The following is a 25452-nucleotide window of genomic DNA, read 5'->3' on the forward strand; positions in this document are numbered from 1 at the left end:
TAAGGCTTCTCTCCAGCTACACTTCAGTGTGTTATTCAGGATGATTTTTCTGTACTTTAGTTATCATTCCAGTTTGGTCCTGGGAGGAGGTGAGTGTAGCTTCCATCTAATCTGCAGCCATCTTGGATCTTTTGTCCAGAACTTATAGAAATTCAGTGTCTTAAAAACCTAAATATAGTTCTGTCTAGTATTTTTCCATGTTTTGGGAAGCAAAATATCTAGGTCTGTTGGCAGTGGCAGGAACAGCACCAGGGATTAGGCTGATGGGGTCAGACCAGATCTGGGTTCAGCAACCTCGTAGAGTTCTAGCTAGGAAAGAATTCAGAGCCAAGACTCAAACTACAAGAGAACATTTAATTTAGAATATCACAGAGGTAGAAGTAATTTGTAGAAGAAATGGGGCTTATGAAACAAGTTAAAGAGGCAAAGGAAGGGCCATTGGAGCTTAGAAGTGAGGAAGGTAAAGGTGATGGAGGGGAAGGCGTGGGCATGCTCCCAGGAAGGAGAGCAGGCTGGGTCCTCCGTACCGAGGGTTTTAAAGGTGGAGATTCTAGGGGAGGTCCTAGGAGAAGATCTCAATAGAATATTCAGCAGGTTTCCAAGTGTGCCCTCTCAGAGTCTAGACCTTTGCTGATCAGTTGGTCAGCACCAGGGCAGGGGGTCATTATCTAATGCAGCTTGTCCTGAGGTCAACCATGGCATTTCTTGCCTGGCTTTGCTGCTTTTCTGGGCCTGGAGCTGAAATATAACTGAAGCCGAGATGTTATCTCTAAAGAGGAACGTTCAGGGGCCCAAACCAAATGACCAGCCATATGCTAGGGTAGAAAAGGTCACCCTGGGGATGAGGTCCCACCCTACAGTTGTCCCTTGCCAGGCACTGGGGGCTTTCCACCTTGGTGACCTTCTGTGTCTGGCCCATTGTCCTTGCTTTGCTCATGTGTGTCTAACTGTCTACCACAGGTCTAAGCATTTAAAAATTTAAAAACTTTCAGTCAAGAAAAACAATTGGTTTGATCATATGACCTATTTTCATGGCAAATATAAAGTAAAAGCATTGAGAAAAATCACATGAACTTCTTGACAAAAACAAAGCACCCACCATTTTAACTATTCCCACGCGATGTCTATGTTGAAAATGCTAAGTGAAAAAGTCAGGCAGCAAAAGATAAATACCATATGATTTTACTTATTATGTGGAGCCTAAAGAACAACATAGATGAATGAACAAAACAGAAACAGACTCAGATACAGAGAAGAAACCAATGGCTACCAGAGGGGACGGGGGTTGGGGGGCTAGGTGAAAAGGTGAAGGGGCTGAGAAGTACAGACTGGTAGCTGCAGAATAGCCACGGGAATGTAAAGCGCAGCACAGGGAATGCAGTCAGCAATACTGTAATAAGTATGTATGGTGCCCGGCGGGCACTGGAAATACCGCGGAGGCCACTTGTGTACAGTATGATTGTCTAACCACTGTGCAGTACACCTGAAACAAAAAACAAAATAATATTAAGTGTAAACTGTAATTGAAAAAATGAAACTTTTAAAAGAAGAAACAATAGGTGGTTTTGTGAAAGTTCAAGTACGGACTGAGTAAAGAGAAAACCCTATTTGGAGTGAGAACTCTTTAATAACTAGATTCATTTCCAGAGAACAATAAATATAGAAACACAAGCAATGTATGTAACAGTAATCCTTTCCTTAGGTACAGAAAGCGTCTGCTTTTATACAAGTTAATGGACAAAGACTTTTACCAGAAATCAGCAGTGGGAAAAGCTACACACAGAAGAAATTACAAATAAAATAAAAAGTCATTCAACTAGTGAGATTCACACTCCAGGTGGTCGGTCACAGGTGAAATGGGAAGGCTGGAGACACAGTTTAGCTCCGGGCAGCAGCAGTCTGAGGTTGCTCAGATTGGAGCTGTTTACCAAGATATTCCCTAAAAAAAAATAAAAAAAATAAAACAAGGTAAATTAAACTTTAAATGACAAAGACAAAGAATCTCTTTCAAAATCTAAATACAGTATACACTTCATATACTTTAATATCTAAAAATTAATAAACTAATCTTAGAAAACAAATCTCCAAATTTCAAAAGTACCTATACTGTATGAATGTCAAACACTCTATTCAAAATGCACAAGCAGGTCATTACACACACAAACAAGTAATTCCGCACACGATTACAAGGCAATGTAATTACTGCTCGGGTGAAGTCTGCTTCACTGTTTGGACAAAGCCTTGTTTACTGCTGCTGCCACTCCTGCAACCTAAGAAGTTTAAAAATCAACTTAGGTATGATTCCCTGTCGGTGGACTGACACAGGGAAAACACACTCCCTGACGTTAGAGAATGCAAGTGTACATCTGGGGATGAACACGAGAGCACGTGAAAACGAGCCCCCAGAAATAACATCAGGAACCACAGCGCTGGGGGAGCGCGGCCTGGTAGGGAGCACGACACGCACTCTGCCCCAGACAGTCTCAGGCCCGCACAGGTGAGGGCCACACGGAGCCGCGGGGCGATCACAGGGGCGACGCACGCTTCCCGTGCTCCAGGCAGGGCGAGACGTGCTCCTTCAGGAACGGAGCTGAGCTGGACCGAGCTGGACGCGCACCGCAGCACCTGCCTACTTCGCTCTAAGTTCCATAATCACGTCTGGCCGGGGCTCAGATCCTACTCTTTGTACCGTGAGGCTGCCTAGCCTCCAGTAAGAGCCTAGAGGACGCAGAAAACAGACACTGTTCCTATTGTTATAGATTAGAAAATAGTAAGCAGATATGAATAATGTCTTCAGGTTAAAGTTACATTTACTGTCAGGCAAAAGGAAAAACTACTATAGATTTTACTTCAAAGGATTATAATGTATCTATAGCGAAGGACTCAAGAGCTACTTTAAATGAATTAGCCTGAGTATTTATTTAGTTTTCCTCTCTCTACATGAAGATCAACACAACAATAAAAATTCAACTTACAATTCACTCATCAAGTGCCTGATTTATACCAGCAATTCACAGAGGTTTGATATAAAGTCTTTGCTTCCACTACCTACAAAGCAAGTTGGAGAAGTATAATGTTTTCTCCTCTTGAATGTCAGCCATACCCTAAATCACTTGGGATCCCACTGTAAGAGGCATCTAAAAGCAGCCCACAAAGGAGCTCGTGCTGTTTGCTGAGAGTGTCCGTGTGATTAAGAAAAACCACTTCAACCTCCTGACAACGGCGCCAACGCCACACTTCAGCTGCCACACGCACCACTGCGAAGCCGAGGCTGGAAAGAGCTGGTCTGAAGGCCCCCTTAGCCACCTGGGTTCCATTCCGTTAGGACACCGGGGAGCATTTACACCCGGCCTGCATTACACTTAGAACAACAGACAGGCCTTCGATGCATTATAATTAATTGCCAAACTTCACTACACAGTGGCACCTCGGTTTTTGAACGTCTCCGATGACGAACATTTGGGGTTACGAACGCCGTAAACCCGGGAGGAAATGCTTCGGTTTCCAAACTCGCCTCAGAGGTTGAACATGCCCCACGGCTTCCGCTGAGGGCAAGACCCTGAGGCCAAGCTGTCGGCAGCGGATCCCTTGGTTTTTGAATGTTTCAGAGCTCCAACGGTCTTCTGGAATGGATGACATTAGAAAACCGAGGGACCACTGTATTTAGGGTTGTTTAAAAGGTCAAAAATTACTACTCTTTCTTTAAAACTATAGTTATCATTCAACATACCAACCTCACTTACATAATTTAAACACATGGTAACTTCAGCTATATAATTCAGTGCCAGAAACTATACGGTAACTTCACCTAGATAATCTAATGGCAAGAAAAAAGTGAATTTTCTCCTGACCAACATATTAATCTATGAAAACTACAGTCTCCCTTTATTCCTTTTTGCCTTGGCTGCCAAGAAGCTCAACAGAAAAGCTACTGTTACTATCACTTTTGTATTATTTATTTTATCTAGTCTTTTAGTGTGTAAATTTTCATAACTAAAATTATAATGAACCTGGAATTCTATATCCCATGTCTTTCTGAGTTTATCATAATAATTATTAAAAGTAGAACTGAGTCATAATTTTAGTTCTCTTAACCTTCACCTGTCCTGTTTTGGAAAACAAGTGGGTAAAATATTAATCATAAATGAAACATTCCTTTCCTAATGTATAAAAATAATTCAGCTTAGAAAATATGGGCTATATTGTCATTTACAACACAGATTTCTATTTGGTAAAGAGCAAAAATAAAATTTAAGAATTTTACAGTCCTATTTTCTTAAATGCGAACTCACTGTAGTTATAAACGGAGTTATTCTTTCAACTTTTATCATGATTTTGAGTATTATATACAAACTAATCAAATTTTGTTTTATGAATTGATTTTCCTGTGTAACGACTGAACCATATAAAAATCACAGTGCTCTCTCATCTGCATCTAATTTACAGAAACATATTTAAATTCCAAAAATAAGTCCACATAGTCAAATGGTCTCCACGATACTTTAAAATCTCAGCCTAGGGAAAGTAGTGATCAACACCACATGTACTATTCTTAGTGCCTGCTGTTGACTAAGCACTGCACTGCTCACTGCCTGATATGCATGTTCTCAATTACTGTGCCCAATAACATGCATGAAAGACACAGGTGAGCCCCACATTATAGATAAGGAACTGGAGGTTAGCAATGACAAATGACACGTCGTCATGTTAGGATGCAGGGAGGATATTTGTATTCAAATCTATCTAATTTTAAAACTCAGAGTTTTAATCACTATATAGTACTGTCTCATAGTACATTATTCTACCTCTCACTGGCTGAAGATATACTATTGTAGAGATATAAGAAAAAAGAGCTTAACAACACAATGTGAGTCCTCAATTTATTTTCTCAAATATATTTCCATAATTGCTAGCCATTTCTTTTTATACAAACAAATGGACACCTTTATTAACAGCCTATGATTTAAATAAACAAACCTCTTCAATTTCCTGCACCCCAAGGGCTCTTTCTCCTTGCAATATCATTCTCCCTAGGATGATTTCTGGGCCCCCAAAAGTACTCTAAAGCATGCTGGCAGAACTCTCATAGGAGTTAAGGTATACACTTAAATGGCACCTCCTCTTCTGTCACCGTGGCAGAGACCCTATAGGAGTTGAAGAATTGGACATCCCCATCAGGAAGACTCTTTCCCATGGCGGTACGTTTTTGAAAATTTACTGTCTCTGGAGAGCGACTGAGCTAGCAATCCTTCCCCTTCCCCTCGCCCTCTGCCATGGAAAGAAAAGTAAGGCATTATCCTACCTACCTATCTAAGTCTTAAGGCACAGAGTATAAATATCCTGAAACCCCAGGTATGTTCATTTGGAAAATCTGTCTTTAACAGCTGCAGGGTGCCACTTCATTTTCCAAAGTATCTAAATTCAAAGATTAACAAATTAGCAGTATCCCTCAAGAGTGATCATGGAATTAAAAAACAACAAACAAGGAAGTCAGTGATTCTAAAAATATAGTCTATTTATGTGAGTTTTGGTACTAAAGGAGGGGGCCAAGGTGAAATTACATTTGAAAAGCAATTGCATCAGAGTCTACTGAGAAGTCTATAAAAGCAATTTAGGCAAAATTCGCAATAACAAAGTTATGTTTCCTATAGGAATTCCAGTAATCAAATCTTCTTAAACTAGCTATAAAATCTAAATATCAAATCCAAAGTTTCTTTATCTCTTGCTTTGTTCAATAACAGACCCTTACCTGTCACTACCGGCTTTATCATTAGATCAGCTGTGTCTTATGCTGCTTATCGTTTTTCTAACATACAGTTATATGTGAAGTGTTGAGCTTTGGCTCTGGTTAACTAGTTTCCCCTGAGGACAGGCCTTGCTAAGAACAGAGTGCCCTGGTGTGTTTCAAAATGGTTCCTTTCTCCCTCCCCCTGCCAGAAGCTGAAGGGGATTCCCCCCAATATTTACTGTGAGAACCTGGTCTAGCTTCTGGAGCTAAACTCACTCTGTGATGGAGACCGCCTATAATTTGGTCCCCTTGAAGTTTTTAAGTCTCAGATTTGTCCACACTGCGCCTCCTGAAATCCGTCAATTACAGTCTGCGTCTTCCTGCCCAGGCCCTGCTCCCACATTAGTTTCCGCTGGTGAGTCTCTGCTCCGTAAGCCTTGGCTCCCTGTGCTCACCGGTCTGACTCTCCAACCTCATAGGACAGTGGTTTGCCTTGTGCCCTCGCCCCTCTGATGGATCCTAGAAGAGTTGTTGATTTTTCAGTCTGTTCATCTTTTACTTGCTGTTAATAAGACTCCTAAGTGAATGAGTGAGGAGAAGGTGTCTGATTTATCTTTCTCCAGTTTTTAAATCAGTGCCTGGCATATTCTAGGAGCTTGATAACTGTCAGATGAAAAGTAGTTGAAGAATCCTGCAGGAAAGTTAGAACCTGAAAAAGTGTGCATTTTTCTCCGATGGGGAAATGGACTGAAACACCGGGAGACACAAAGATGCCAGCAGTTAAACCTGTTATACTGTCAGCTGAAACTATCCTACCAATTATTTCTCCTCTTGCATAAACATTATTATCTATACTGTACTAGATATACACTGGCTTTAATGCAAGTATATGTGACTAGGTTAGTCACTTGCATTTGAAATGTGCTAGGTAACAGCTTACCTACAAATTTAAATAAATTCAAACAGATGGAGGTAGAACTCTGAATTTTTTTCCCAAATATTGCAATTCTGAAAGTTTCCTCAGTATCCAGCAGCCCTGACATAATTTCCACCCAACAGTTCATATATTATTTGTTGCCTGTTTTTCTAACTCTTATCCATGCAGATGAGTAGAAAGGCTGTGATATCAATCCAGAACTAACAAAATAAAGTTTAACAACCAACAATATAGAAAATCTTAAGCAGCAAGAAAATAGGCAGCAAAGTCAAAGTAAATTATGAACATATGATAATATTATCTACTCCACTGAGAGACTAATCATCCAAGACTAGTTTAAGCAAATAAACAGGAGAGTAAAAAATAAAACAAAACAAATAAAAAGGTAGTATGTGATGACTTCCTTTTATATTGTCCTTTGGAAAGAGATCTATGTTTCAAATTAAATGTTGATGATGTATCTAAAAGGAAAATATATGAACAACATGGTCTGAAGAGCACTCACCACTGACAAGAAACCATTTGTCAGTAGAGGAAAAACAAGGTAAAACTTTTAATTAGCAAAATGTAGATTAAATCAAAACTATTTTAAACATTTTAGACCACAACTTATACTCAAAACTATGCCAAAGATCATTGAAGTAAAAAAAAAGCAAAAAAATAAAATAAAAGTTACCTAATTTTTCACAAATGAGAAAACTTTCAATAACAGTTAATATTTTGTTCTATAGACAAACCTGCAATTTACACTGGCTCTAATTTAACATGATTTTAAGACAAAATAATTCCTACTAGCAATTTTCTCCAAATTAGAAGCTCAATTTTCTGTTCTAAAGTTTCAACTTAAAAATTTATTTTAGGAAACTAAATGGTTCCTATTTGTCACAACATAAAAAGTCTATTCTTATAGGTCTGTTTTTAAAGGCTATGAAGAAAGCTATATTTATCTTATCAAAATACTTATAACTCATATTCTGTCTACTCCTAAAAACAATTGGGGAAGATGCTTGAGTCTTAGGAGTCCAGCAAAATTTTCCTTAGAAGTCACTTTCTTAACACCTGTAAAATAAGTCACTTTCCCTTTCAATGGCAGCAGAATCATCATCACTCTAAACCTAAAGGAAAGCCAGGAAACGGAGGTGGAAAGGCATCTCTTCCCACCAACAAAGAGCCAGGAGCAGTAGGCAGTGATTAAATGAGGCAAAAAGAAGGGAAAGCCAGGCAATCAACCTACTGGGGCCGATGCATTAGTTCCCGGGTGTAGGAAAGGAGGGACTGATTGCCCGGCAAAGCTGCACAAAAGCCAGGGCGTGGCAAGAACAAAAGGGCAGAAGAGATTTTTAAAACTTAAATAATTCAGCCAACTGCAGAGGTAGCTGAAATCAGATAGAAATGGCAAGGACTTGGAGCGGAAAAGAAAAAGACTAACGGACAGTAAGCGATAGACACTGACAATGAAAAAAGAGGAGAGACGATGGGCTAGCTGCGCAGCAATGCAATCTGAGTGCCGAGGCCAACCCCTGACAAGTTAAGAGCTCTTACTGTGCGTGGGGAGGGAGTGCGGGTAACGGTGCCCCATCAGGCCCCTGAGTATGCCTTACTGAATAGCATGATAGAGTAATACCAAATTTGGAATTTGGGGTTACACAGATCCATGTTAAAATCTACCTGCCATAAATTGGAGAGCTTGGGCAATTGCTTGACCACCCTTATGCACCAGACTTCATATCTGTAAAAATGAGAACAGTAGCACCTACCTGGCAGAGATGTGTGAAGATTTATAAAGATAATATTATGAAAAGAAAAAAAAAGATATTATGTCCCTGGCCAGTGCCTCAATAATGTGATCTCTCTTCCCTCTCACGGTCATGAATAGAACTGTTGCACTCTACCTCTACCTGCTATCTATAGGACACCCAATGACTGATAAAAAGCGAGGGATACTCTGAACATTTTTAACAAATTGCATTGCTACCTGTCCCCACCCCACCCTCGAATTAAAAGTTAAGAACAGAAAAAGGTAAACTTTAGCTATGAGGAAAACATTTATTCAACATAAATAGGAGACTTACCCTTCCCAATTTACCAATTTACTTCAATGAATATTTATTTGCTAAATTAGTCCAGTCCAGACAACAGAGTTTTAATCTGATCAGTAGCAGGGGTATTTGGCAGGGAAGTTTGTCTACACATTTAATAGTAGACAGTCCCTACCTAATTATCTTTCCCTAACTAACTATCTCATCCTGCTTTCTCGGGCCTTCATGCCATTGATTACCCAGCTATTTGAGAATTTGATGAAAAGCATGGATCCTTCCCACAGAAAATACTGATACCCGCATTTCTGCGTACAATTTCAGGGAGTTAATCCAAAAACCTCCTAGGTGAAGAAGCTCTGTTCCACACATGCTTTCTAGGATAATCTCATCCACTTTCATGACTTCATTCCTTCCTCTACTGATGGCTTTAGATCTATTGCCCTAGCTTACATCTTGCTCCTGAACTCCAAGCTTTCATTTCTGGCTACCTTTTTTATTTCTTCTTGGATATAATTCAGAGACATCAAATGCAATGTGTCAAAAAAATAAAATCACCTCTTTACTGCTGTTCAGATCCTGTTCCTCTTTCATCAGGTAAAGGAGAGACAAGTGGCCAAGGAACAGGCTGGGCAGGAGTCAAAGGAACTCCCCATGCCCAGATATTGGAAGGGCCCAGCCAGCCCGAGCCAGCCAAAAGCAGGAGCGTGGTGTAGGAAGGCTGAGGCCTTGCCTGCTGCTGCGGAACCGCTGACAGGCTTTGGGGCAGGAGAGCCCATCTACGGAAAGAACTAAGTACAAGGACTGCAGACATGAGAATCATGTGGCCAGAAAAAAAGGGTGATGGAAAAGGGGGCTTGCTTCCTGCCAGCTTTCTGGGTCCCAGTTTCAGTGGACTGTGCACCTCGCCAGGTATAAGGTTCTGTGAGCTGCAGTGACATTCTTAGAATATATTTTCTTCTATTTAAGCTAACCATTCCCAGTGAGCAAAAAGAACCAAAAACATGTTCAGGCCTTAGCTTACTAAGGTCCTCTTTGACTAGCAGAAACTATTCCATTCCTGTTTTGTTCTGGAAGAATAACCTAGTGATTAAGTTGTTTCTATAATTTTATCATTTATGTTATTTCCTATGCAGTTTCTATTTAAATGTGTAGCTTCTACTGACTATAAAAACACTGCAACAATTTTTTTAAATTATCACCTAAGAATAAATTTTTACCATCCCTTCAACTTTATGAAAAATGCAAGTTAATAAATCAGAACACATATTCTTACTTAAAACAACTGTTTCTTGAGAGAAAAATAGCAAAATTGTTGTAGATTGACAAAAGATGATAAACTGGATATACTGTATTTTAAATATGCAAACTGTATCTGAGAAAAGGAAGTATATATATGTATGTATACATACATATACACACAATTTTCTTATGTAGGCAGAAAAACATTAGGCAAATGGAAAAAGTAGGGTCTCAAAATTATGCTGATTATTGTACTAACATCACTAACATACTAACCATGAAAAAATAATCGATTTACCAAATAAGACATCTCAATCATTTATATATCTAATAACTGAAGAAAATAAATGGCTGCAGTAATCTAAACACCTTACGATTGACTTTCTTAAAATTGTCTTAACATTGGAAAACACTCACTCTTGGTGTAGCTAATACAAACTCTAGTATTAACTTCTGATTAAAAGCATGGTTAGGAGATATTTTTCTAATAACTATAAAACATCATAAAAACACTCTAAAAGAGATCAAAGATATAATGTCATCTCCAGGAAATTGTAACTGAGATAGGAAGCTGATACTGAGTCATATTTCTCTTGAGATCACTACCTGAAGTGAAACATCAAATAGTCCGTAGGTGCAAGAAGGAAAAAAGAAATGGCAGGTCATGGTTCAATTCCTGGTCAGGGCACATGCCTGGGGCTGAAGGCTCCATCCCCAGAAGGGGGCGTGCAGAGGCAGCCAAATGATGTTTCTCTCTCAACAATGTTTCTATCTCTCTATCCTTTTCCCTTCCTCTCTCTCTAAAATTCAGTAAAAACATATTAAAACAAAACAAGACATCTCTAACTAGTAAAGTAGAAGCAACTTTAGACTAGGAGACCTGGGGTTGCTCAAGTAATAGTGAGACAACAGCTATAAAGAATTCCTTTTTACTTGGAATTAGTTTTAATATATTTTTAAAAATCAAGTTATATTTGTGTGTTGTTGTGTTTTGTTGGTTGGTTGGTTTTTGTAACTATTTAATAGCTTTTTAATTTATTGTATTCTATTTTTTTTATTATTATTATTAGATAACCACAACATATGCCCTTAAAGACATTTTCAAAGGTTCTGCCACTAAAAATGTCAGAAGAATAACATGGAAAATTCCAAGCACTTCAGAGAGAGAACTCAATTTTCTAAATTAATTCCAAAAAATGTTAAATCTGGAAATGTTATACACGTTTATTTAAAATCATATGGAGTGTTTTAGTAACATGATTTTTAGCACTAAAAGGTTAAAACTTATATTAGGGTTTTTTTCCTTCAATTCAGTTCATAAGTAACTATTTTAATCACTGTATTTATGGCTACGTACTAACAAAATAACTAAAATATCCTAAGCAGATATAAACCTCAATGAACAAAGCAGTGTCACGCATTCGCTTGGCTTGGTGGGTTTTCTCTGTTACATTATTTACCTACACATTAAATATCTATAGAGGGTAATACTCTTAGAACTTATTATTCTGCTTGAAATAAGGGTGAAGGAGAATCCAGAGACAAATAAAAAATTCTACATGCGATCCTCTACCTACAAAATTCAGTGTTTCTTTCCTGAAGTCTTGAGCTGTCCACATGCACAGAGTTGCTCCTGAATTACAAGCTGATTACACACACAATCATTCTGTAGGAGAAAAACGGTAACAGTTTATGATGTTAAGTTAGAAAGTTTAAACTGGGGGCACATATAAGAGTTCTCTAGAGTACGCTGTCATTATTTATATATTCTGCCAAACTTACGAATATGAAAATTCAGCACTGCTCAAAAGAACAAGGGACGTGCCAGGAGTGCACAGGACGACCAGAAGGCTGTGCGTGTCACTTAGGAGGGCTGTGAGTAGGAGTGACTGGTCCCAGGCCTCCTGAACTGGGGAGCACCAGTGTGTGCCAACTGTCTATTCTGCCCCGCCCCTGTAATTCCCCCACCAAAAATCAGTTACCGTTATTTGTAATCCATTATTCCATCCAAATACAGATGTCAAGTAGAGGGGAGAAGCACTGCTACTCTATGAATACTTGTAATTTATGGAAATAATTTTGAAATTAATCATAAACTTGAAAAAATCATTTTCACACGATATATAACTTTACACTCCATGTTATGTAAAATAGAGGTAAATCCATCTCTATATTATCCAGGAACATAATATTTAACTCCTTAAAACAGAATCAAAATCAATATCCAAAGATAGCCCAGTTCTATGATTTTAAAAGTATCTAATTTATACTTAAAATGTAATTCTAAACTTATATTTAAAACAAAAAAATATTTCCTACAGTAAAAAAATGTTTACTTTATATCAAAATTATAATTTATTCTAATAAACAGACACTTTAGGAATAATGCAATGTCAAATAGCTAAAAATCATTTATGATAGAAAAGTAAAAAAAAAATCAAGAGTGTGTGAGAATTCTTTTCAGCACAGCTTAGGAGCAAAACAATGACTGCAGATAACAAGTAAACCTGCCATGGAAAGCTGCTGCTGCTGTTGCCACTCGGGCAGACTTTTATTTCACTTCTATCCATGATGATATTTTAATTATTTTCAACTAAAATATATCACCTATAAAAATTAATTTTAATTAAATCAAAACAAATGCTAAGAGGAAACAAAATCAACTGTGCTTTCATGTTTTTTATTTTGTGTAAACATCTTAGAACCATATTTTAGGTAATAAAAGCTTCTATTTTAGGTAAGTAGAAAGGCCATCTTTACCAGTATGACATAAATAGGACAACTTAGTTATCTGCATAAAGATTTGATTAAAAATCCTTTTACCTTTGGGGATAATGCTGCTGAAGATTTACTTTCCAAATGGCATTCTGTTTGGTCTCTTATTGATCAAAGGTAAAGTAAATTGCTATTACTTGAGCAATTTTCATTCTCTGGCACAAAGAGCCAAAGAATTATATATGTAACAACAAAATCTACAGGTCATACGTGAATTCTAATCTTTTTATGTGAAAATTCCTTTATAAAGAAAGTGTAGAAAAATACTGACACTAAGCTTGTCCATTAAAGGGGATTTATTATAATTAAAACATTAAGTTAAGCCTGGCTGGCGTGGCTCAGTTGTTGAGCATTGACCTATGAACCAGGAGGTCACTGTTCCATTCCTGGCACATGCCCAGGTTGCGCGTTGCGGGCTCTATCCCCAGTAGGGGGCATGCAGGAGGCAGCCGACCAATGACTCTCTCATCATTGATGTTTCTATTCCTCTCTTTCTTTCTTCCTCTCTCTAAAATCAACAAAAACATATTTTTTTTTAAAAACAACAACATTAAGTTAAAATAGCTTGGCACATAATTAGCAGGGGAAGATATTCTCTCATCAGCTAGTCAATGATAAAAAGTGAATAAACCAGTTTCTGGCTAAAGATACTTACTTTTCCTTTTGTACACACATCAAAAAATATATTATGAGATTAAATCAAGTTCCTAAATTCAGGAGGGGGGGATATCAAATTTTAAACATCTCACCTTCAGTGTATGATCATATAAAAAAAATTCTCAATCAAAACATTTTCTCCACTAGCAAAGGGAAAAGGTCCACATCTTATTTCATACCTATCTTTTCTTTCACATCAGAAATATACATTTTTAAAAAAAGCTAAACCCAACAATAAATTCTTCAAGAGAAATTAAAACAAGAATTATACTTCAGCAACCCTAATTTTAACAAAAGGGGAAAATAAAACTGTCTCACAGAAACCTGAGAAAATCACCAGACAAATATAAGCTCACCAGTTGCCACAGCCTCAACCTATTAAATGCCAACATTCTTTAAGCAAATTTCATGAAAGAGACATAAACCAAGAGAGAGAAAATTACTAATTCATTCATACTGAAAAATGTGGCTCAGTGCATAGTACAATGCTCAACCAACTAGACCTAGAGAACATTACACTAAGTGAAATAAACCAGTCGGAGACAGACAAGTAGCACATGATCTCACTCACATGTGAAATGTAATGAACAAACTGAACTACCAAGCAAAACAGAGACAGACTCTTAGATAGAGAGCAGACAGACAGCTCTGGTGGGGGGCGGGGGGTATTGGGGAGGGGTGGAGGGATTGGGTGGAAAAGTAAAAAGAGAGAGAACCCATGGACATGGACAACGGCATGGTGATTGTGGGGCAGGGGGTGGAAGTGGAACAGGGCATAGAGGGGGTAAAAGGTGGTGGAAAATAGAAAAGAGGGAAATGTGGCTAGGGTTGAAGTGACAAAAGGGGGAAATCCAGGAAAGTATTCCACATTTGACTGACAGATCTGCAAGTATTTCCTCCTGCTAAACAGATAGATGCTATTTTGTGTGCCTTCTGCAGATCTCATTCTTCTTGCACTGAGGTTATGAACAAAGTAAAACTGGTTTTGGTCATCAAATGTTGCCAGTGCTAGCTCTGAAATCTATCCTAAGTCCATCTGCTTCTTGTTATAGTTATAGTCCAAGCTAACCACCTCTAGTCTAGACCACAATGAGAACCTATTAAAAAGGTCTTCTTGCTTTCACACTTACTCCTGCACAATCCATTCTCCCCAGAGTGGCCTAAACAAACTTTTTAAAACATAAATCAAATCTTATCCTTTCCCTGTTAAAAAAAAATCTCTCAATGGCTTTCATCTCATCTTATAAAAGTCAAATAACAGCCTCTAAGACCCTACGCAACCAGATCCCTGCCAAACTCTCCTTGCCCATTATTTTTCATGCTGGCCTCATTCTGTCCTTTAGAGTTTCTCAACCTCGGCACCACTGATACATTGGGCAGTACAGCTGCTGGTTATGGAGACTGTCTGTGCATTGTAGGGTGTTTAGCAGCATCCGTGGCCTCTACCCACTAGGTGCCTGTAGCACCAGCACCCCCAGTTGTCACATAAAAATTATGCCTCCAGACATTTCTTTTAAAGAAGCCAAGCTCATTGCTGCTTCATGGTCCTGTACACTCTCATTCCCTCTACCTGAACTAATTACCCCCTACCTGAGCTCTCTGACTGGCTCCTTTCACTATTACCCCAGCTTAGCTGTTTTGGTCTCCTCAAGAGGCCATCTCTAATCATCCTACATAAAGTCGTGCCCACTTCCACCACAGCTATGACCCTGCACTTAACATAACAGAATACAAAGTAAGAGCTCAAAACACAGTGTTGAAAAAGTGCATAAATGTCAGCATTTATGAGAAAGGGCTTAAGTGGTAAGATCGTAAAAGTTAATATATAATGCCACAGTGGCACCTGGATGCTCTCCTATACTGCATCTGCTTCACCTTTTGGACGTACACATTCTAATGCACCATTAATTCTTTCTGGTAGTATCATTGTCAGTTATAGGGAATGTATATTTGTTCATTGTGCATTAACAAAAATAGTAACGCCAGAGCATGCTCCCACAGGGTGCGGAACAGAGAGGCACCTGAACTGCTCAGAAGATGCCATGCCGAACATCCAACCATCAGCTAACAGGGAATCCTGGCTTGTTCCATCCTGTACATAAATGGCTCACCATTTAACAAGCAGTCACTCTTTATTGTTTTAAGTGGATGCAGAGGTCAATAATTTTGATTTTTTTTTTTAAAGACAGAAAAACCTGATCGGTTATTTCAAAAGCAAAAAACTATAATGAATAAAAGTGAAATGTGAGAATTAAATCTTAATATATCAATCACTTTGTGTTTTCGTGGGAACTGGTAAAATCCAGTCAGATGAGCCATATGCTGAATAGTTAAACTTTGCAAAACTGTGGTCTCTGATCAGTCTAGTCAAACTGCATTTCATTCATTCCAAAAAGGCTGATTCACTTATGTCACAGGGTCCTTTTAGTTACCTCTGGAGTTGTGTTTGATATTGGTACTTTGAATATACATACATATTCTTCAGAACATTAATACAGTTTTTTAAAAATTATCATGTCATTGCTATGAATTGCTAAAATATATTTCTAGATATTTAAAAATGAACACATAATACAGTGTACAGATGTTGTGGAATTGTGTCACCCCAAAAAAATTCAATAAGAGGGGAAAAAAATTTTAAATTTCAAAACTAAAAATTATCACTGATTTTAAAAACTATCATTCATTGGAGCAATTACATAAGAACTTATAGACAAGGGAGACATTGCAGACCAGTGTGCGAGTGGGAGGGAAAAGCCGGCACATACCAGTTGTGCACCATAAGTTTCTGCACAGCCAGGAGAGCGTTGTAGCGAACCTGCTGGTCTTCGTGGTGCATGTGGTTCATCACCAGCTGCTTCCCACCAAGCTGCTCAATAACCCTGAAGAACAGAAGCCACTTTGTCAAGATACTGCAATTACTTTCAAACTCGTGCTGTCAGTCAGCAGAAACCCCAACTCCCAAAGTGCCAAGGATTTTAAAAAGAAACCGACACGTCTTTTTTATATCATTTTCTCCAAATCATAGATTTAAAGTATTCAAATATTCCTCTTTTGACTTTCTAATGATAAATCTAATTGCTATTCTCATTTCCCAATCCAGGCAAATATCATCTACCTGGATATCTCACATAGTATTCTAGATATAGCTTTCTAGGTAGTTGAGAATTAACTTCTTGATTATTAGTACTTCTGGCCTGCTTAAAATCAGTAATACTGAACATCACCTAATATCCGTAATAATATGAGATCAATACTAAGTCCACCAGTTGCCATACTGTGAGACAGATATTGGGCTCATGGGCAGATTTCAGGGAACACAGGGTTAAAAAGCACCCAGTAGAAGCCATGTTAATTTCCTGAAAAACACTTGATTTTTAAGATATCTGTTCTTTCTTATAACAATGGGATATATCACATGACCTCCTGGGCAGTGAACCAGCGGAGAAAATTACTCTTGTCAAGAGCACCAAGATGATTGACAACTGACATTGCTTTCTATCACTGCACCTCCTAACACCCTGAAAAATACAGTTACTATAGATGCAAAAGTAAAGTGAAAATGTTATTTGCTTTGTGAATGGAAAGAGGTTCTCTGTTCCTTTGCAAGGACGTGGCTGTGGACAGAGCTGTGGAGTCTCTTAACTCCAGCGCAAGTGTGGATTCCCCAGTCTGCATTGCCTAGTGGGAGATATAACTATTACATAGTCAGTGATAAGTAACATCTTAATGCAATAGGGCTTCGGTGGTTTAAGACAACCTCACAGATGGGTGGATGGGGGCCAGGAGTGAGAGAGAGGCTTTTATCTTTATGCCTTTTTATACTTTATTTTTTAAAGCATCTTTTTTTTTTTTTAATGTATTGAATTGAGGGAAAAAGTACAGTATAATTATTACCAAACATTAATTGAGTGCTTCAGAAAATCCAAATGATATTAATGGCTTGTCTCTTACCGTTTGCCTCGTGGATAATGCCGCACATATTCTCCAACATCGTGAGCGGCAACAGCTAAGACTTGTGGATCATCTGATACCTCCAGAAGTTTTGTCAAAATTCTGAAATAAATTTAATACAAAAAGAGGTCAATTTTTGATTCTTCTATAGGGCATAGCAGTGCACAGGTATAACACAGATATCCTCTGAAAATAGACATTTATAAATACAATTGTATTTTCTACAGATTTCACTATAATACTTAATGTTATACATAAGTTAATAGTTTTCAACTTTTATACATATATAATAGCTTAATTTCAAATTCACAATGTGTACCATGCACAATTCCTGAAATATCAAGGACTGCCTCTCCTGCTCTCGTAAGAAAGACAACTCCAATTTGAGGAAATGTTATTTTCATGTGTAACTACCAGCTGCACATTAGTGTTGAGTCCTCTACTGCTTTGTATCCTTACTAATTATATTTTGAAAATAAACCATTTGTAAACCTTTTGTTAGGATTAAGAACAAATTACCTTGAGCTCTGTTCAAGACGGAGCCTGAGCATGACATACATACCTCTCTCCTCTCTTGCTCCTACTCTCACAAAAGACTTGAACTTCACATAACGAAATCCACAAGAGCAAGTGAATGTTCCTGAGAGGACGGCAACCCAGCTTCACAGACCTGACTTCCCTGCCCTCCTAATACACTTTTCAGAGTAACGTATGAGCAAAGTAAAACTGCTGCTGGGGTCTCAGGATTCTTCTAAGGGGATCCAACTACTAACAGCTGAGAAAAGCTCCCTCTGCTGGACACCTGGAGCCATGACCATGATTTCTGCCGCCTCAAGGACCCGGGGAAGAGGGTTCATCTTCCTCAGGGGATTCTGTGTCTCTGGGAGTGAAGGGGAAAAGGGACGAACTACATGGCTCAGAGTCCAGTTAGCTGGGAAAGGCTGCTTTTCTCAGGAGTGCAAGTGGAGATTATTCAAGGATCATTCTAATTCCTATGTTATTACAACTGTTCAAGGGCAGAGAAATAGGTAGAAAACTTCTCAACTCATTCTACAAGCAGAGCATAACTCTGATAGCTGATCAGAGTGAGTAATTTTTAAGAATAGGTAAATAGAAAGCTAACATTTAAAAAAATTGCTTTCAAACATGCCAGCAACAGCCACTCACTTAGAGATATATATAAATGTCTTAAAGAATTAGCTAATTGAACCCAGTAGAATACTGAGAAAGTACCTTTATTCAATTCTCATCTCAAATGTCAACTCTGGCTTAGGAGCCTCAGATTGTCCTAAGACAACACCCTCCCCCCATCATTCTCTACCCTTCTTCCTAATTTATTTTTCTCACAGTCCTAATGACCACCAGTCATTATATATTTACTTGACTATTTGTTTAGTCTTTCTCTTCCAAATATAATGTAAGTATAATGAGAAAACTGTTTTATTTGTCATTGTATCTATAATACCTAAAACAGCATTGACCATACAATAGATGTTCAATAGACACTTGTTGAAAAAAATGAATAAATTAAATATAAAATGGTGATGCCAGCTGGGAAAAACAATTTTGACAGTTCCTAATGGAATTTAAAATACACAGACTTTTTAATCCAGCTATTCTATTTCTAGGAATCAATTCTACAGAAATATTTCCATGTTTCCACAAAAATGCCTGTGTACATTACCTTAAAAAATGACTAAGAGCCCCAGCCAATGTGGCTCAGTGTTTGAACATCAACCCACAAACCTGGAGGTCATGGTTCGATTCCCTATCAGAGCACATGCCTGGGTTGAGGGCTTGATCCCCAGTAGGGGTGTGCACAAGGCAGCTTATCAATGACTCTCTCTCACTGATGTCTGTCTGTCTGTTTCTCCCTTCCTCTCTCTGAAATCAATAAAAACAACAACAACAAAAAGATGCCTGACATCCTTAGCCATCAGAAAAATACAAATAGAAGTCACAATGAAATACCACTTCACATTAAGATGGCTAGAATTAAAAAGTAAGACAATAACAAGTACTGACAAGGATGTGGAGAAATCAGAACCCTCATACACTGCCGGTGGGAATGTAAAATTATGCAGCCACTTTGGAAAATAGCAACTTCTCAAATAGCTAAACATAGTTACCATATGATTCAGCAATTCTACTCCTGGATAGATAACCAACAAAGAGAAATAAAAACATATATACACACAAACATTTGTACACAAATGTTTATTACTAGCATTTTTCATAGGAATCCAATGTCCATCAACTGATGAGTAGATAAATAAAATGTGACATATAATGAAATATAATTCAACCATAAAAAGGAATAAAGTGCTGATAAGTGTTACAAAATAAATGAAACTTGAACAAATTATGATACATGAAGAAAGCCAGTCACAAAAGAACAAATATTACATGATTCCATTTATATAAATTTTTCATGATAGGCACATCCATTGAAACAGAAAGTAAATTAGTGGCTGCTTAGGGTTGGGTGAATGGGTTAGTAGAGAGGTGATAACTAAAGAATATGAGGTTTCTTTTGAAGTGATGAAAATGTTCTAAAATTGACTGTGTTAGTGATTACATGCATTGTGAATACACTAAAACCTACTGATTTGTATACTTTAAATGGGTGAATTGTGTGGTATATAACATGTATCTCAATGAAAAAGAAACACAGACGCTTGCACATCTTATTATGACAAAGGGAGCCCTCAAAGCACTGGGGAAAATATTACTTTCAATAAAAGGTACTGGTTCAATCAGATATCCATGTAATGAAAAAAATGAATCTTGACCCCCTACTTTATACTTTACCCAAAAAACAATTCCAGATGAAATGAAGTAAATATGAGAAGTTAAACAACAAAGCTTTTATCAGATAACACAGAAATATATCTTCATGACCTTGGGGATGCAATAACATCTTAACCAGGACACAAAAAAGCACTACCCATTAAGAAAAAGATTAATAAATTGAGCTACATTAAAACTAAGGAGTAAACAGTATGTGACAAAGTAGAAAAAAATAGTTGTGATGAATATATAGACAAAGAACTCATGTTCAGAATACATATAGAACTTATAAAATGAAAAAAAAAATACTTCAACAGGGACTTCTGGAAAAAAGGATATACAAACTTCCAATAAGCACATAAAAAGTATTCAACCACATTAATGAGCAAGAAAATACAAATTAAAACCACAGAATATCTAAAATTTAAAGAGTGACAAAATGTATTTATGAAGATGTAGAACAATAGGTATTAGAGTATAAACTGGAATTTAAAACTTACTTCAGAAGCTCATAATTCTTCTCATTTAACCTCACGGCATTTTCTCTCCAGAACTTCTCAGATTTGTGCACAGGACTCCATTCCAATCTTCCAGATTTAAGTTCTGAACTGTACTCATCAAATGAGCTATAAAAATTTTCAAAGAATTCAGAGTTTATAAAAACCCAAAAGATCCTCCAAATTAAGCACAATAAAACATCTTCACTGATTATTTAACTACAAAGACTGACCATCCTTTATACATTAACAAAATTCCACTAAAAAAAATTTAAACAGCTTAAATAAGCTTTATAAATCATGTGAAATTGACTCAGGGTACTAAGGTCCAATATTCCTGTCAAATTTGAATCTCATTATAAGACATTAAAGGGAGTACTTGCTTTAAAAATCCCTACCCTAATAAATGTATACATAAATGTATATCAGTAAAATATCTGATAATCTAGCACAGTTTCTACCTTGCCTCTTAAAATACTGTATTTGTGTCCTGGCCTGGTGGCACATTCAGTTGGAGCATCAACACACACACCAAAAGTTTGTGGGTTTCTCAGTCAGGGCACATACCTAGGTTGTGGGTTTGATCCCCAGTCGAGGTCCATGCATGAGGCAACAGATCAATGTTTCTCTCTTTCTCTCCCTTTCTTTCTCTCAAATATTAATAAAAACATTTTCTCAGGTAAGGAGATTATATATATATACACATATATTTACTGTATTTTCCAGACCACGAGATACATTAATACAAATTTATGTAAAAGTATCTTACTTTAACATAAAATAAAATAGTATATTCTAATACTATTATAAACATTATAAACTACTATATTGTATTACAAAAACAAAAACACATATCTGTACAATATGTTACAATGTGATTACCAACAGTGAAGAGGTAATTCTTTGGTTAGAAAAAGTAGCTAAACAATTGGAAAAAGTAGCCAAACAATTCAAACTGGAGTCAGCCTGGCTTCCAAACCCAATCCACCTATAGAAAAAGATGTATTTCTTAAGAGTAACTCTTTTCAAAATGTATCAATAATTAAAAAGCAAAGAACATATGAGTTAATGGGAAAGATCAGCAAGATATTATTAAACAAAAAAAATAACAAATCTAGACGAATACACAGAATCCCATTTGTCTGTGTGTGTGTGGGTCTGTGTGTGTGGTGCACATGTGCCAGGGAGAAGAGGCATGGAAACAGGTTGGGAAGATGGTGCAAGTGGCATGGAGTCCCTTCTGTACTGTGTAAGCATTTTCTTTTCTTTTTTTGCTTCATGTACATCCTTTGTATAACGTTTAATATAAAAAATAAACCAACAGAAACTTCAAAAAAGCAGAAAAAATATACTATTTTTCCATATATGGGCAAAACTCCTCCAAAAATTAACAACCATTACTGCTTGAAAAAATTCTAACCCAGGGGGAGATTTTTGAAGGTTTCCATGGTAGGGCCAACAACCTGTGGTAGTACAGTCGGTCTGATTTTAAAAAGAAAATGGTGGAACTCCTCCCAAAGAAGAAATGACACACAGCTCTGACCAACTGTTACCATGGTGATGAGCCAGTCTGCCCTACCCTCCAAATATTTAATAGAAGACATAATGCTTTAGTGAAATCTTTTGAATTTATATTTAGTAACAAATTTAATTTTCCTTAAGATACTAAAAAAGTCAAACAAAGCCCAATATCTCTAGCTTGTGAGAATTAAAAATAGCATACCTAAGATCCTGAACACTCTCACCAAGTTTTTCCAAAAGAAATTTTATATCTTCACTGATATCTTCATCATCGTACTTTTGCTGTTCCAAGTTCTCCAACTGTTTCAGAACTTTGCACTGGATCATAGCCAGAGCATATTCTTGGCGAGTTTCTCTTTCAGTTGATTTTTCTAAAAAGTTCTGATTTAGACAAAGATATAATGAGAAACTACATAATTTGTTATGGGATATTCTCAGAGCTCTGCACTTACTTTTACACCCTCTCTCCTCCTCCCCCTATTGACAGGTTAACTATCACCTTCAAGTGTATCGAAATCCTTACTTCTTTCCTAAGCATCTGTTCACATCAGAAATGTACTTCTGATTCCTTGCTTACTTACTGGCTTACTAAACATTTTAAATTGTTGACCCATACAAGCCTCAAAATACTGAACATGTTATAATTAAATCCATCACAATCCTTTCCCACAGCCTGCTCCTGAGCACACTACAGTGAACTCTCCATTCACTGGCCACCAAGATCACTTAGTATACTAACAAAGAATGTTTCAAGTATTTCTCTAGTTTCCATTCAGTCACCTTTCCCCCCCTTCAATCAACCTACAGGTGCAGAAAGGACAACAATAAAAAACTCTCTTGCTTGAACAATTACCAGAAAAGTTTTGACATTCAGGCAAAGTCCCTAGTTTTTCTCCTATGATTTTTATTTTTTTTTTATTTTTAAGAGTATTTATGAAAACAGCAAGGAATCTAGATATTTATACAGATAAAATATTCACTGAATAAACCAATATTTCTGAGCAAAGAACATGTTTAGGCCTAGGGACAAGAAAAAGCAAACTCCTAAGAAAGCTACCATTCACCAAGTTGGTAAATGCCTGCATTAAAAAAATAAAAATAATAAATAATAATAAAAATCCTATAATAACCATTAATTCCAAATCAACTGTACCAAAAATTGAAATTTGTTTATTTCTGTAATCAAGTTATAGTCCTATTAATTATGCCAAATAAACACAGAAAGAGAATTAGCTTAGCATATGGAAATTAGTGTAACCAATCCCTAACAAAATCCAACGGCATTTTTCAGATACAGAAAAAAAATCTTAAAATGTATACGGAACTACAAAGATCCCAAATAGCCAGAGCAATTTTGAGAAAGAAGAATGAAACTGAAAGCATCATTCTTCCAGATTTCAAACTAAACTACAAAGCTATAGTAATCAAAACTGTACAGTAATGTCATAGAACAGTCTCACAGAGTAATGAAACATAATAGAGCACCTAGAAATAAGCCCCTACATATACAGTCAACTAATATTTGAGAAGGGAGCCAAGGATACTCAATGGGAAAAGAATATTCTTCAATAAATGGCATTAGGAAAATGGGATAACCACATGCAAAAAAAAAAAAAAAAGGGAACTGGACCACTGTTACACAGCTCACAATAATTCACTCAAAACTGTTTAAATACATGAAACTGACATACTCCTAAAATAAAACAGAGAAAAAGCTCCTTGGCACTGGTCTTGACAATAATTTTTTGGTTAGGACACCAAAATCACAGGCAACAGGAGTAAAAATCAGTAAGTAGAACTACATCAAACTAAAAGTTTCTGCACAGCAAAAGAAATAATAAAATGCAAAAGCATCCTACAAAATGGGAGAAAATGTCTGCAAACAATATATATCTGATAAGGAGGTTAATATCCAGAATATATAAAGAACTCATACAACCCAACAAAAAAACAAACAAGGCAATTAAAAAAAGGGCAGAGGATCTGAATAGACATTTTTCCAAAGATGTTCAGATGGCCAACAGGTTCATTAAAAGGTGCTTCACATCACTCAGCACCAGAGAAATGTAAATCAAAACCACAATGAGATATCACCTCACACCTGTCAGGATGGCTATCATAAAAAAGACAAGAGATAACAAGTGTTGGCGAGGATGTGGAGAAAAGGGAGCACCAGTGCTCTGTTAATGGTAATATAAACTGGTTACTGTGGAACCCGTGGAAAACAGTACAGAGGTTCCTCAAAAAATTGAACCTATATCTACCACCTGATACAGGAATTCCACTTCTGAGTATTAACTTGAAAAAGAGAGAAACACTAACTTGAAAAGATAATATGCACCCTATGTTCATTGCAGCATTATTCCCAATCACCAAGATACGAAAACAATCGAAGTGTCCATTAAAGATGAATATATAAAGAAAATTACTCAGCCATAAAAATGCAAGAAATCTTGCCATTTGCAACAACATGGATAGACCTTTAAGGCATTATTCTAAGTTTTAAAAGTCAGGCAGAGAAAGGCAAATACTGTATGATCTCACTTATGTGGAACCTAAAAACAAAAAAATTAAAATTAAAAAAATGAACTCATAGAAATAAAGAACAGATCGGTAATTGCCAGAAGCAGGAAGTGAGAAGTGGATAAAATTTATTTTATTGTAAAATAAATAAGTCCTGCAGATATGATGTACAGCATGGTAACTATAGTTAATTATACTATATTGTACATTTGAAAGTTCCTAAGAAGGTAAATCTTAAAAGTTCTCATAACAAGAAAAAAAAAACATTTGTAACTGTATGTGGTAATGGATGTTAATTAAACTTACCGTGGTGATTATTTCACAATATATACAAATATTGAAACAATATGTTGTATACCTGAAGGTAATATAATGTTATATATATCAATTAAAAATATAAAGGTAAAATGAAATTATCTTTGGATATTGAAAACTAAAATCATTGTTGACCAGCAGATATGTAGCTGAAGATAAGCTAAAGCCGGAATTGGCCAACTTTTTCTACAAAGGTCCAAATAGTAAATACTTTAGGCTTTGAAATATCTATGACAGTTGTAGTCTAAAGCAGCCATACTAAATACATTAAAAATGAGCACAGCAGTGTTCCAACAAAGCTTTATTTACCAAAACAGGTGGTAGGCCAGATTTGGCCCACGAACTACTATGGTTTGCTGACCACTGGGCTAACAGAAATTCTGTAGAAAATGAGAAATGATACTACCAAATGGAAAGCTGACTAGTCAGAAAAGAAGGAAAAGTTGAAGATATGGTAAGTAGCTGGATAAATACAAA

The 25452-nt window shown here is 36.9% G+C and overlaps 1 protein-coding gene across 2 annotated transcripts in view; it reads right to left on the bottom strand.

Annotated features, from left to right (window-relative positions):
* Positions 1 to 334: 334 nt before the first annotated feature.
* The window catches only part of ATP6V1H (ATPase H+ transporting V1 subunit H), a 58547-nt gene continuing 33429 nt past the window's right edge, over positions 335 to 25452 (bottom strand). For both annotated transcript variants that reach the window (XM_087825380.1, XM_087825379.1), the window contains 5 exons: positions 22340 to 22518; positions 20620 to 20745; positions 17330 to 17431; positions 16144 to 16257; positions 335 to 1939 (listed from right to left, as the gene is read on the bottom strand). In XM_087825380.1, the coding sequence (XP_087681506.1) occupies positions 1879 to 1939; positions 16144 to 16257; positions 17330 to 17431; positions 20620 to 20745; positions 22340 to 22518 (582 nt within the window). In that variant the 3' untranslated portion in view covers positions 335 to 1878. The remainder of the gene's footprint in view (positions 1940 to 16143; positions 16258 to 17329; positions 17432 to 20619; positions 20746 to 22339; positions 22519 to 25452) is intronic.

Source organism: Miniopterus natalensis, chromosome 16, assembly GCF_054644295.1.
Source record: "Miniopterus natalensis isolate mMinNat1 chromosome 16, mMinNat1.hap1, whole genome shotgun sequence".
NCBI lineage: Eukaryota > Metazoa > Chordata > Mammalia > Chiroptera > Miniopteridae > Miniopterus > Miniopterus natalensis.